The sequence below is a fragment of the Drosophila navojoa genome, chromosome 3, assembly GCF_054131105.1.
Source record: "Drosophila navojoa isolate 15081-1374.11 chromosome 3, UAZ_NAV_1.0, whole genome shotgun sequence".
Classification (NCBI taxonomy): Eukaryota; Metazoa; Arthropoda; class Insecta; order Diptera; family Drosophilidae; genus Drosophila; species Drosophila navojoa.
Window position 1 is genome coordinate 13,024,694 of NC_142891.1, and position 14,420 is coordinate 13,039,113.

The 14,420-nt window shown below is 37.5% G+C and overlaps 1 protein-coding gene and 1 long non-coding RNA gene across 2 annotated transcripts in view; one reads left to right on the forward strand and one right to left on the reverse strand.

Annotated features, from left to right (window-relative positions):
* Positions 1–3,144: 3,144 nt before the first annotated feature.
* LOC149091749 (uncharacterized) overlaps positions 3,145–14,420 on the forward strand; it is a 36,803-nt gene continuing 25,527 nt past the window's right edge. The window contains exon 1 of the long non-coding RNA XR_016196394.1: positions 3,145–3,474. This is a non-coding gene — a long non-coding RNA (uncharacterized LOC149091749). The remainder of the gene's footprint in view (positions 3,475–14,420) is intronic.
* Positions 5,437–8,412, reverse strand: Cyp6a16 (Cytochrome P450 6a16). Its single transcript, XM_030387075.2, has 2 exons — positions 7,255–8,412; positions 5,437–5,937 (listed from the first exon to the last, which is right to left on the reverse strand). The coding sequence occupies exons 1-2, from the start codon at positions 8,333–8,335 to the stop codon at positions 5,510–5,512; spliced, it is 1,509 nt and encodes a 502-aa protein (XP_030242935.1). The 5' UTR covers positions 8,336–8,412; the 3' UTR covers positions 5,437–5,509.

Here is a 14,420-nt window from a genome sequence, read left to right on the forward strand (position 1 = left end):
CGTTTGTGTCCTCGTCGTCGTGTTGCCGTCGTGGTCGCGCTGTATGACGGCACTCGAGGCTCGAGCAGCTTGGGTGTTGTTCGGCTGGCTGAGGCGAGTGTGGGGGAGAGGATGGCTTTTACCGGTGGCAGTTGCGTCGCGAACGAATCAGACAACTGTGATTTTTGTTGTTGCTGGCTACATTTTATTTGGCTTTTTGTTGGCAGGGCGCTCGCTTCACGTTTTCCTTTTTTTTTTCTAACTTTTGGTTTATTTGTAATGCTCGCTGCGTGCGTGTGAGTGGGAGCGAGTGTGTGAGTGAGGCGCATTATCCAATGGGGGGTTGCTGCTGAAATTCACCACGATTGAAATGCTCACGAAGCTCGCATTGAATGCGAATTGAATTGAAGGCCGCTCTTGTGGGAAATTTGCTCTGCTTATTTTACGTTGGAGCGGCATTTGCGAATTTATGAATGAATTTCGACTGTGTGTGTGTGTGTATCTGTGTGTAAAATACTTACAACGTGAGCTCTGAATATGTGTGAGTTTGTTGTTTGTCGTTGTTGCTGCTGGCGAGTGCGTGTTAAGCAGAAATTGATTGTCATTGGTCATGGCATTGACATGCGGCACAGCTGCTAAAAAACCAGCTAAAATTTGTTGCAAACATGATTGAATTTTTCTTAATTACTTGATTATTTTTATATAAAAATAGGGTTTGCTAATTTTTTATTTTTTTGTTTTGAATAAATAAATAAAGTAAATCGTTTTATTATTTAATGCTTTCATTCTATTAACGAACTATAATAGAGTAGATTAAAATATGTTTTGAAAGTAAAATATATAAAGGAAGTGAATTACAGATTAATAAAAAATAAAACTTAATTATACTAGCTCTAAAACCATAAACTCCTTCATCTTTCAATATACTAATTAATATTTAATTTTCTAGCTTAACGCAATCGATGTAAAGTCTATTCAATATTGTAAAACTAAGCCAGGTGAGTTATTATTGAAAATATATTCATTAGGCCACCGATAAGCATGCTATATTTTTTATTTGACGCTTTTAATTAATTTTATGCCCAGCTGCAGGCAGCCGCAACTATCAAAACTCAAAAACAAACTTTAAGCGTTAGGTACACACACACACACATGCACACAGTCACACACTTTGTTACACCTTGCTGGCACTTTTCAATAACGGTACCAGATTGTGTCAGGCTCTGCTCGGCCTGGAGTTGCTAGAGTCGCCCGTCGAGCCCGTCTCATTTGCCCGCTTAATTGCGCGCATATATCAGCTCTAGTTCGCTGAAGGGTCGGGTCGGATCGGGTCGGGCAGGTGGCTAATCAAAGCGGCACCCCCGCACGCCCACCTGCGCGCCTTGGTTAGCCTATCATTTTCACACAGCACACGCACATGGCCAATAAATAATAGGAAAACAAAACACAGAAACCGAAACTAAAAAAGCAAAAGAGCAGAAATAAAACAAAAAATGTCTGCAGCGTAAAAATGATTGTTATGAAGCGAAAATGTTGAAAAGGATATCCGAGCGCGCGTTCCCACACTCCGCGTCCTTGTTGTCCTCGACGCTCCACGCTCGCCAGGAGCCGCTCGAGTCCTGGCTTTGCATTGCGTGCCAATGCACTTGCGCCACAAATCATTTTTCGCCTGTGAAGTCCTGAGGCGCCAAAGGGTTCACAGGACATCGACGCCGGCTTCCAACTTGTTTTTCAAGTTTCTTTCGCTTCCTTGGCAACTTTTCCTCTATTGCCTTGCTTTTCCTTTTCGTCTCATACATTCCTCCTCCTTCTTATTTTTTGTGTTTTGGTCCCTTTTTCGGCGTAGACTAATATAAATTTTGACACCTGATAATTGCTTTTCACTCGCTTCCGCGTTTTGTGTGTTGGATGCGACGACAACAGCTGCAGCAGCACCGTTCCCCACTCCCCACAATCCAGCTCCCCCTCGTTCCCAGCCCCCGTAATTGCGGATGAACATGCAAAGGCTGATCGCTTGGCTGGGCCATGCCAGAGCTGGGCCATGGAAGTCAACGTGGAGCTTCAATAAATTATAACTAAATTCTCGCTTTTGCATTTTTACGATGCGCCGCATTTAATAGACAAAGTTAGCCTGAATTATTGGCACAGCCCTGACGGCATTTCGCCCATAAGCCGGAAATTGGCAATTAAAAGTGCATAAAACAAGATATTTCCATCAAATAGTGTCAGCCGAGCGAATTACATTAACACGGCTCAAATGCTTCAATCCAAAAAGTAGCAAAATTATAACATTTATATTTTTGAGAGAGTTGTAACTGTTATTTATTTATTATTTCAATCTGCGTAGTTCTTTTAAATGGTTTATTTTTGGTGACCTCAAAATTCACACATCTTTAAAATAAAATTGAATTATTAGCAGCTGACATAAATATACTATAATTGTATTTTATATATACATTGTTATAAATATATACACACATATACCATTTTTTTTCATGTATGTATTTAATCAAGTAATTTAAAGAACATTAAATATTTGTAAGTTATTAGTTTCGATGTGAAATGATTTATATTTTTTTTATTCATTAAAAATGGAAATAAAATGTAATAGTTTTTAATTTCATAATTAGTATATAAAATAGTTGCAGATTATTTATGCATATACAAATATTTTTGAAATAGAAATAAAATAGATTAACAACTAAATTTAATTTAATATAATAAAAAAATAATATAAACCAAATAATAAAGAATATTGATATAGTTACATATATATAAATAAATAATACACTGAAATAATTTAGAATATAAGAAAATGCGATAAGAGAGGAGGCTCATCGTCATAATAAATTAGAAGCCTTAAGAGTAAAATATATTTATAAAGAAGTCTAGCTTTGCACAAAGAGTAAAAACGCAGACTCGAACAAAGCTGAGCCACATACAGAGATATACAGATTTATTTATATGTACATATATATACACATATATTTATATACATATATGTATTTCAAGTCGACTTCTCTCCAGCTTAAGAGTAACTTCTTTTACCACTCATCGCGCTCTCCTATTCTCTCTCTCTCTCTCATACTGAAAAACCTTCGCTCAGCAATTATCCGTTCGATCGTCAATTAGTCATAGCTTGCTATCAATTATTGTTAAATAAAGCCCACGCCAGGCAAACGTCGATCAGTTGCTCAGCAGTCGCCTCGCGAATCGGTTCCCTTCCAGATGGAGCTGTTTTACTTAGCAATAATCCTGTTTAGCCTGTGCCTCCATCTGATGGCCAGGATTTTCAAGTGCGTTGGCAACGATCTGAAGTTCTTTTTCGACTTGCTCATATGCATATTCAAGGTGTCCTTCAACATATGCCAATCACTATTAAATCTGTTGCGATCAATTATAAATTAATTGAAAAACAAAAAATTATAAAATAATTATAATAATTTAATCTGAAAGGCAAGCAACTATATTTATCAGTGCAATGAATTTAAACTTGTAAGTATATAATCAATTCATATAATTATTTGATATTTATTTCGTAAAATATTATTTCTAAGTCGACATGCGTTCCTTATAAGTGACAATTATTATCCTCAGCGCTGACTTTAAGCATTCCACGCATAAAACTAAATATTTAAGTGATTATTCAAGAGCAATGTGTTTTATATAATATGATGTGACTATACAAAATCTGTTTGGGCTATTGTAATGCACATTTCTGTGTTTTTCGAAAGTTTTATTGGCCAGTGAACTAATTATTTTTTAGTCAGTACAATAAGTCTGGAAATGACTATGGTCATAATTGTCGATTAGTCAGATAAGAAGTTAGTCGGTTAATAAATTTTGTCATTTGTCATCTGTTTAAGTATCCATCTGTCAGTAACCGTTCGTTACCAGTCGTCAGTAATAACTTAGTCATATGGGATCAATTATCACTCTTTAATCATCAGCCATCTGCCATTAACTATAAACAATTAGTCGTCAGCCATATACTTATCAGTCATCAGCTACCGATCAGCATCTGCTATAAGTCATCAGTCATTAGTTATTAATCATCAGTCATATGTTTTGAATCAATCACCAGTCATTAATTGTCATACATCAATCAACAATCATCAGTCTTTAATCATCAGTTATCACCCATCACTCATCAGTCATCAATCATCGACCATAAGCCATGTCATCAATCACCAAACTAGTTATTAATCATCAATCATTGCTCATCAGTCATTACCGATCAACCATATTAATCATCAATCATCTATCATCAGGCATCAGTCATTAGTCATCAGTTATCATAGCATCATTCATTGGCAATATTATTCATCAATCATCTATCATCAATCATTTCATCAGTTATCAGTCATTATTTATCAATCGCCAGTTATCAATCAGCAGTCATCACAGATCAATCACCAGTCAGCAGCTATCAGTCATCAGTCAACAAGTCACTATTTCACTCTCTCTCCCCCTCCTGTTTCTGCCACACTCTCCGTCTCTAAATCAATCAAATTTTTACCTATGTAATATTCACTCACACATCCGCAACCTGGCGATAAACTTTTTGCCTTTGCCTGCCTTTGATTAATGCCACGTACATTATTTCACATTGTCTGAAATTGTGCAACAGTAGCTAAGAGACTCTCTCTCTCTCTCTCTCTCTCTCCTCTCTATCTGTCTATCTCACTCCCACTCGCAATTGACACTCTGCTTCCTTAACTAATCGCTAAAATGAGCAACTGTGCATGCTGCCTGCATCGACCGCTGCTCGCACACGGATGCAGTCATAAATTAAATATGACACCTACCATAGCATCCATGCACCCATCCCAACTCCCCTTATCAGCCTCTCTCCTTCTCTCTCTCTCTCTATCTCTCTCTCTCTCTCTCACACACTCTTGCTGCTTGAGTCTGCCTCCATCTCTTTGTTCAGCTGTAGCTTATGAAGTGCATTCATTATTCACACATATTCTGCTAATTAGCAAAATATTGTAAATGTTTGGATTTATGTGGAAGGCACACACACACACACACATGCACATGCACATGCACACTGCACACCTCGGCAACCAATAGCTGCAGGTATAAGCAGTGCATCAAGTGAGGCGCCGTCCTGCTTGTTGATCAGCTCACGTAGCCTGACTCCCCCACCCCCTCTCTCACTCACACTGTATATATATATGTGTGTGTGTGTGTGTTTAGGTGTCATTTGTGTGATTTAGTGGCTAGAGGTGTCGTCGGTGTCGGCTGGCGTCGACTGAGCAGCTGTTGGCCAGCCCGTGGATGGCAACTGAGCTCTGCGGCGTCTATAAATTTTGGTTTGCCTTTCAATCGCCTTTCAAACCGCCGAACGCAACAGCTTTGATTGAAATTTGCCAACTATGCAACAGCAGGCGACAGCAGCTCTCAGTTTCGCAGAATTTGTTTATGCAGCATTTGTTTGGTCTACTGTTAGCATTGTCTCGGTTTTTATTACTGTTTATTGATAATCGCTTTATTGAGACTCGTCGCGACTTGTAATACTAAGCGGCTAGACAGCAAGTGGCTCCACACGCAGCCTGATACCCTGGTCGGGTATCAGTAAAAAGTTCTTGTTGCCAATGATCAGCTTGCTGGAGCCATCGGCGGGCAGCAGGAAGCGGTAGGAGCTGAGCAGTGTTATGAGCCCCACCTTCACCTGCATGCGTCCGAAGCGCAGGCCAATGCAATTGCGCGGACCATCGCCGAAGCCAAGGAAGGCCATGGGGTGGCGCTGCTGCAGCGCGGCCACCTCGAAGCGTTCCGGACGGAACTCGTGCGGCTCCGGATAGTACTCCGGATCGTAGTGTATAGCACGCACCGGTATATGCACGCTCACGCCACGCTCCAGCACTATATTCGCCTCATCGCCGGGCACTTTGTAGTCCTCGGAGGGAACACGGGTGAGAGACGCCAGCGCCGGATATTTGCGGAGAGTCTCTGAAAGCGGGAGGAGAAGAGAGAAAGCCAGAGAGTGGTTAAGATAATATTAGGTAAAATGAAACACAGTGTCAGCTGGGCTACACTTAAAAGGGGTGTGAATTGAGATAATTACGCATTATAAAGCGAATGTCATAAAGGCCTAGACAGACTAGACAAAAGTTTTAGCAGTAGATATAAACAGAAGTGGCCTGAACAGGTGCGCATAGAGCAATCAGATAAAAAATGAGATAGACACTCAGATAAGGTGAGTGGGCAAGCCACTATGGCAAGGCCTTGCTTACGAGCATAAACATAGAGTAAATATAGTTTAAGCAATTGTCAAGTCATCGAAAACCCAAAAACATTGTCGCCCGAGAGGCTGGAAGTACAAAATGAGCCAAGAGATGATTAGAGAGATGATTTTAAGCACTTCTAAAAGACGACTTGAGCAATTAAGCAGAGACTCTAGATATAAATATTGCTAGCACTAAGAAATCAATTGATTGATGCTGATGTTGGGCCTTAATAAAAGCAAAGCTGGATTCGAAAGAAAACGAATACTTTATAGCTGAGGGGTTTAGGGTAAGAATACTTTACTCTATTTATATTCAAACATTTAGAATGAATCTGAAAATGGTGCTAAAGACAATAGAGCTGAGAGTTGTTATACAGTATAATATTACTAAAAATTTCGCAAGGTCTGCCCATTAAATTAATATTATTATTATAGAAACACATATATTACAGAGATGACGAGTATCAGAAAATGGTTGCTAAGGCAACAGACAGACGTATTTAGATGTTCAGAACTGTTATATTATTAACATAAAGAACTCGTACACTAAAGATTATTTTAAAACTCTCAGCAGACAACGAAACAAACTTGATATGGAAGCGAGCACTGAATGGACATATAGTTGACAGCTGTTATACACTGTTATACATATTACAAAGTACCCCCATTGGTGTGTTGTCTTGCTAGGCCATATAATAGTTTGATAGTTTATCTTTAGTCAATATCTAGTTTCGTCCCATAATCTCTAGAGATCAAAGTCTGCTTAAAGTGATATTCTTTTAAACATTCTCTATCATAATTCACTTTTCTTATTGCCTTGCTGAATGCATGAGAAACCTGTTGTTGGTCTTCATTTATTTTGTTTACTCTGAATCGACATTATTCCAAGTGCTTTCACTCACTCCAACTGTTTTCATGCGAATCAAGCTGCCAGCACAGCAAATTGTGTGAAATGTCACAGCAGACGCAGCGTATCATATTTGAATTTGATGGCCAGATAGGCAACTTGATATGGACTCGACTTTAGTCTAAGCACTCACCGTTGACAACATGGTCCAAGTATGACATCTCCATCATAGCTTCGTAGGTGAGTTTGCCGTGTTTTTGGAGTACGCTTTGGATTTCGGCTCTCAGTTGGGATTGGATGTTGGGGTTTTTGGCCAGCTCGTAGAGGGCATAGCTCATGTTGCTGGAGCTCGTCTCGAAGCCGGCGACAAAGAAGACGAACACCTGGGCGGCCAGCTGATCCACGGTCAGGCCGTTCTTCTCGTCCGTCTTGCGCAGACCGAGTAGCAGATCCATGAAGTCGTTTCGCTTGATATGCTCACGCTCTCGCACCTCGACTGTGTCGCGCACCAGACGCAGAAAGAAGCTGACGAAGTCCTCGTGCGGATGTCGAGGTCTGATCGGCATTTTTTCCAGAAATCTCGCATAGGTCCGCTTGAAGAGACTCCAGCGCACATTGCGATTGTGGCCAGTGAAGAGTTGGCGTGCCACCTCCCTGAACTCGGCCTTCGGATTCTTGAGGCTGTTGCACTCGATGCCGAAGGCGCAGTTGCCAATGACATCGACTGTGTAGCGACCCAGCAGATCGTGCAGCTCCAAGATGTGGCCCCTGCTCGCGCTCTCGGCCACCTCCTGCCGGCAGGTCTCGTCCAGCTGCTGGGCGACGCTCGTGATCGTGCTGAACATGTACTTGATCTTTCCGCTCGTAAAGGTGGGCGAGAGCTTCGTTCGCAGCGCTCGCCACTGCTCGCCGTGCAGATTGAATAGATGACCTGCCAGCGGATTCTTTTCCAAGTTGAATGGCGCATCCATGCGGTCCACGAACTTGTTGAAGTCCTTGATGAGTATGGTCTTCGCCAGATCCAGATCCGTGACCACTGCAAGCGGACGTGTGTAGACATACGTGCCGGCCACCTTGGATTTGCCCTTGAAGGCATCGTAGGTCTCCTGCAGTAGCTCGCTGTGGTGTATGGACTTTAGCTTGAAGAAGTTGCCAAAGAAGAAGTGGGTGCGCACCTGTGGCACTCCACGCTGCTCCCAGTAGGTGTAGCAATGCCTCAGGTAGCCGAACAGCCACGTGAGCACCAACGAGAAGACAATTAGCACGAATCCCATGTTGTGAATGGAACTAGAACTGTAACTAGAGCAGCTGATGCTGCCACAGACCAAAGACTAACTAACTCAAATCTACTCTCGACTCTACTTATAGGCATTGATAAGCGCAGACAGACCTATTATCATTTGTTTTGCTAAATGACAGTGCTTATTATCCGCTTACAGTGACTCATTCCACTGTTGTTTGATTTAACAGATTCAGCGGTTTTCAATGTGAACCATATAATATTTTATTTTATTTATTGATATGGCTGAGACTGATCAGTTACTTTAAATTATAGCTTATATATTTATGATAAACAAGCAATAAATAAAATATATATATTTCTTTGGCATTAAATTAATTTTATCCTATGCAAAAACCTTTTTTTGTTTTTATTAAAAAAATGTATATATGTATATCTATACATATATATTTATAATTTTATTATAATTTAAATAAGTTAAATATGTAATTATAATCTTTTATTTTATTCACATTTCTATATAGTATAGTATAATCTGCAACAAGAGTATTGAAAGTCCGCTAGCTTCTGTATAGAAATCGTCTAGGTTTGTTGCTCACTGTGAATTCTTCAATATCATCAATGATGCTGCAAAGCTACAATGACTCTGCAATATTTCTAATGCGTATTCCCTCTCTGAATCATAGATATATGTAGGGCACATATGAATATGAATTTATTATCAAATTTTTTTCTATTTGAATAAAAACACATACACTAAACAATTTAGATACAAAGTGCATAGAGTTAGTGGTCGCTAGATAACCGCTAGATTCTTAAGATCATTTGCACTATCTTAAAGCAAACATATATCTTCACACAATTGCCGTGGCGTTGCGAGGCATCGCTTTTATCGCCCTGGGAATGATAAGATATCAAATAATGTTCCACTCATTCCATTCCATCTTAACATTGCTGTAAACTGAGAGAGAGAGATTTTTCTATGAGTAGTGGAACATGAGTGCGATTCTGTTGGCTATAAAATGCGGAGCCTCTGCAGTGCCAGATCAGTCGCATTTCTTACCTGCTACGAAACAGTTGCATTCCACGCAGCACAGCTCTGCATTTTTTCAAAAATAAATATTTATATAATAATCAAATTGAATTTTATTATTATTATAACGAATATGTTGACCGTGAAAATGTTGAAATGCAGATTATGCTATTTATACTAATGATTATGATAATTATGAATACTTTGTTTATGATAAGAATAAATATATTATAGGTAAGTTTGTGAGGAAGGGTGATGAAAAAATAAATAAGTAAATAAGCAATTGAACAACTTCCGACAGCACAATATTTTTCAGCGGCTCTGATGGAGTTTGATCATTTTTATCTGTTCACAAAACATAAATACTTACTATAAAGCACTATGTCAATTAATAAAGTAAATTATATATTTTTCTTATGTATGTAATAACAAACCATAAAAATACAATTTATTTAGCGAACAAGCTTTTCTTCTCTGTACGGCTAACTAAATGTACGGCTAGTTAAATTATGAAATCAGAATATATTTTCACCTACATTACCGTTTTCATTTACATTCCCGTTTACTGTTATTCTTAACATTATCATAAAAGCTTTTACTGTAGAAGCTCTTAATGGTTGTTGCTTCCACTGTTAAAAGCTATTTTCATATTATTTCAATAGAAATGGAGAAATGTTAAAAGCTTTAAGAGTGCCACTGAAGCTTTTGCAGTAGTCTGAGCAAAAACTCACCATGTGGTGAGATATTATTTGTTGGTGCACGTATTAATATAAGATTACTATACTAGTGTGAGTTGGTGCACGTTCAATATAAGATTTCGATATTAGTGTGAGTATAATTTTATTTAAAACTATTAAGACATATTATTTAAATATACATATATAGGTAAGATTTAATTATGACACATAAATTTTTTTTTTTTTTTTTTTTTTTTTTTTTTTTTTTTTAAATATGTATTATTTTATTTAAACAGGCTTTCTACTACCTAGTTGGCAGCTTAACGAGTTGGACATACACATAAATTTAATGTAATAAATAATACTTTTATTTTTAAAGAACATTAACTTACCTGTTTCTAATTAATTTATTTAAATATACATACAATATATACTATTAATAGTCTGTTAAGTCTGTTAGTCTGACATACGAATGTCAGGGCAGACAGGTGAAATTTGATTGTTTAAAATGTGTAAAATCCAGTCAAAGAATTAATTAAAATAGTTTGAGTTTCACATATCATTAAGCTGATCAATGACAGCTGCTATAAATAAAAGCCAACACAAACGCACACACACGCACACACACACACACAGGTATATGCAGTTACACAAAATATATTTAATTTCGTAGCAAATTGACTTTATCAATTACACGATTAAATAATATACACACACATCGTGTCAGATGGCATATTCTGCATGAAAGGCGCTCAATAAACAGTCTAATAGATGACAATGTAAGCTCACACCCACACACATACAATAAATTGAGAATTAATTGTGAATTTTTGTCACAAGGTAGAGCGAAATGCAGTTTACAAAAAGTGTTGCCTACCTTTGAGGGCAAACCGAAGCCGGCGCTCAGCCGGTGTTCAGCGATTTAGTCGCTGAGGCTGCCAGCATCAACTTGTTTGAGTGTGAGTGTGGGAGTGTGTGAGTGCAAGTGTCTCTCTGTGTGTGTGTGTGTGTGGATGACTATGTGGTCTCGCCGGCCGTTTGGTTAGGTTGCGAGGATTTCGCTCGCCATTCTGGACATGCGGCACATGCTCTTATTAACTTGCCTTTTGTGTGCGAACTACAGAGCAGAGCGGGCTAAAAAGGGTAAATGGAGGTAAAAGGGCACGGGTGATTGCATAAGCCCCCACCTACACCCACACACCCCGCACACACATGCCAATTTTTTGCCATTTGCGGCGCAACGCGTGTGAAAATGCAACCAAATTGCCGCGGTAGCGATTTTTACAAGACCAAAGCATAGCAATGGCAAATGGGTATATTACGTTGCTGGGTTGCCTGCATGGGCGATGCTGGAGCAGTTGCAGATGGGGGTGGGGTGAATTTCTCAAGCAGAAGTTTTTTACTTGGCTTTAGTTTGCCTTTGTTTCCATTTTCCTGAATCTATTTCGTTTGTCTACTTCTATTCTTAAATATTTTAAATTTCTCTTTACTTTTGTATTCTAGTTTGCTTGCTTGCTTGCTCCTCTTATTCCTTAACTTTCCGATTTGTTTCTTTTCTCATCTCTGGAATTCTTTTTCTCATATATTTTCTTCAAATCCTATCTCTGTTCTTGCTTTTCTTCTACTGGCCTCCCATACTTCTCATATATTTTTACAGTATATATTTATTTATTTACAGTTTATTTTTTATTTATTAATTGTTTTAGATATTTTACATCTCTCTCTGCCTAGCATTATCACTACCCCTTTCTCTCTCTCTCTCTCTCTCCTCTATCTATTTCACACTCTATTATGCTGTTCTCGCTCATTCTGTTTGTTTGTTTGAAATAATTAAAGACAATAATACTTAAAATGTTTTTATTATTTTATGTAGATTTTCTATACTTCGATATTTTATAGCTTTTATTTTATTCATTTTATTTACCTATATTATGCACTTTCTTAGTATTTATCAGGCTCCAACATGTTGCAGATCAAGGGAAACTTGAGTCAGACTCGATTGCTGTTTTTTAATTGCCATATGATTTTGGCAGCAAATCAATATTCATTTTAGCTTTGCAGATTTCTTCAAATAATAAATTGCCGCCCTAGGCAACTACTTCGCTTTTTTCACTTCACTACATGTCAAAGAAAATTGTAATTGATTTACAAGTTGATTGAACAAATAATATAAATACTATAATATTTATTAAAATATGAAAGAATATATTTATCAATATATATTTATTTAGTTGTTTTTATTTACCTATTAATTTTAAAATATCTTCTTAATAGATTTACCTCTTGTTTTTTAACTGAAATATATTAATAAAGAACTGACTGAATTACTATCATAATGTGAGCATCAGCTAAAGAGCAGATGCCTTTATAGAGCATCTGCTAGCACATACGCTTTTCTTGGCCCATTTCGAATATGGACTCTCTGAGGCCCTTGAGCAAAAAACTAGCCACGTCCGACGTGCTTTTAATTGGCTGCTCGTGAGTTTATGAGGGCAACAGCAGACATTTAATTTATTTTAATAATTATGTATTTTATTTTGCTTTTTATTTTACTTTTTGCTTTGTTTTGCAGTTGCTCTGCGCTTTTTAAATTAAATTATAAACTCGCTGGCGTTACGCAGATATTTTTTATTTTATCTTATTTTATTTTATTTTAAGTTATTTTTTTTTTATGTTTTGCTTTTGCTGCCTAGTGCTGACTTTGTAATGAAATATTTCTGCCATGTGGGACGATGGCGTAAAAAATTGATGGTAAACGTAACTTTCCAGGGGGATAGAGAATCTGATGTGGAGCAACGTCAGCATCAGCATCAGCAGATGAGCACAAATTGTGTGGTTAAGTTCACTTTGTTGTTGATGCTGAAAAAAAAAAGATAGAGGCGTGGCCCTTAGGCGGTAGTCACATAAGTCGAAAGGGAGTGGGCTGAGCTTTTCACATATCAATTACTTAAATCGATTCTTGAGCTCGCTTTTGATTTAATTTGATTGTGGCCTTGAGGTATTGCGGCTCAGATGTCTTTTATCATATATTCTATGGCAAACCTGTACACAATTTGAACAATTTCTTAAATGAAAATTGATTCATTTTTCCAAGATCATTTAGAGCAAGGTTGCTGAATGATCTAGGAGAAATAAAGTAATTGTCGTTTGGCGCTTTGAAGAGTTAAATTACATTTTAGTGCAAGTGTAATTTCCAGAACTTTTTATATTAATTGGCATTGATAGTACTTTTTTTTCCTATTATTATTTTCTATTTTAAATACACAATCCGTACATTCATTGGCCTCGCTTATTAACTCAATTATCCTCTGAGAATATAAAATTTTTCAATTTGAATACCAAACATTAAAATTTATATTTAGTAATATATAAAATTTAAATGACATATGTTCATGCATTAAATATAAAAAGATTAAAAAAATAAATAAATATGTTATTTATTTTAATATTTTTGGCTTTTTTAATTTGTACTCCATAAAATTTTATAGAAAATGTAACCACACAAGAGCGATACAATTTCCAATTAAAATATTTCAACAGCAGCTTAAATAAATATAAATGATTATAAGCTTTGCTGCTGAAGTTTTCATATGAAACTCTTCATGTCACAAGAGCTGCGAAAAACATGCGAAGAGAAATACAAAATGTAGCAAAAGTTTAATTGATTTACTCATAAACATAAATCGAAATTTTCGCTTTAATTTTGTTAAGCTATTATTAAACCAGACAACAATTCGAAGACGAATATTAAGGCCAGAGTTCGGTATGAAGTGAAGAGAATACTACTCATAAGGCAGACAACTGCTCATACATCGCCAGGATATTAAGTAAGAGAGAATGCTGTAAGCGGCAGATGGTCTAGGAGATGCTGAGAGCACTGCTCGCACTGCATTTATACTTGGGGGCAGTTCGACTTTGTCAGGATTCCAACTTACGTGTGCTCCTGGTCCACACGCATCTGCTCGACCATCGCTACGACTTACTCGTATCCATTTTCAATTGCTATATAAATATAGAAAATAAGATAAAGTTGCTTTTCAAGGCTGCTTGAATCGAGCTGCAGAGCGAAACCCAAATAGAATTTGTTTGTATTGGCTTAAGCTCTCTTTGACAATTTGCTGAATGTCAAGCAGAGCTCTAAGCCCCAAAATAAAAATTGTTTGTGCTTCGACTTGCAGCTATGATATGGATATGTTTATATATAGGTTTAGTGTAAGCAAAGTATTTTCTATGAACTGTGGCGAATGTGAGCTGGGGATTTCGTGTGGCTAACTGGACATCAAATTGGGAAAGTTCATAAGCCAGTTGACAGTCTTAGTGCATTGCACAAAGGGCAAATGCAGCTGCTGTAAAAACAAACGTTAGATTGAATTCGCCCAATTAAAAAATAAATCGCAATGAATACATAA

Coding starts and splice junctions, on each gene's coding strand:
- Cyp6a16 (XM_030387075.2), bottom strand. CDS start 8,335: ATGGGATTCGTGCTAATTGTCTTCTCGTTGGTGCTCACGTGGCTGTTC. Junction 5,938..7,254: donor CTTGGACCATGTTGTCAACG/GTGAGTGCTTAG, acceptor TCCCGCTTTCAG/AGACTCTCCGCAAATATCCG.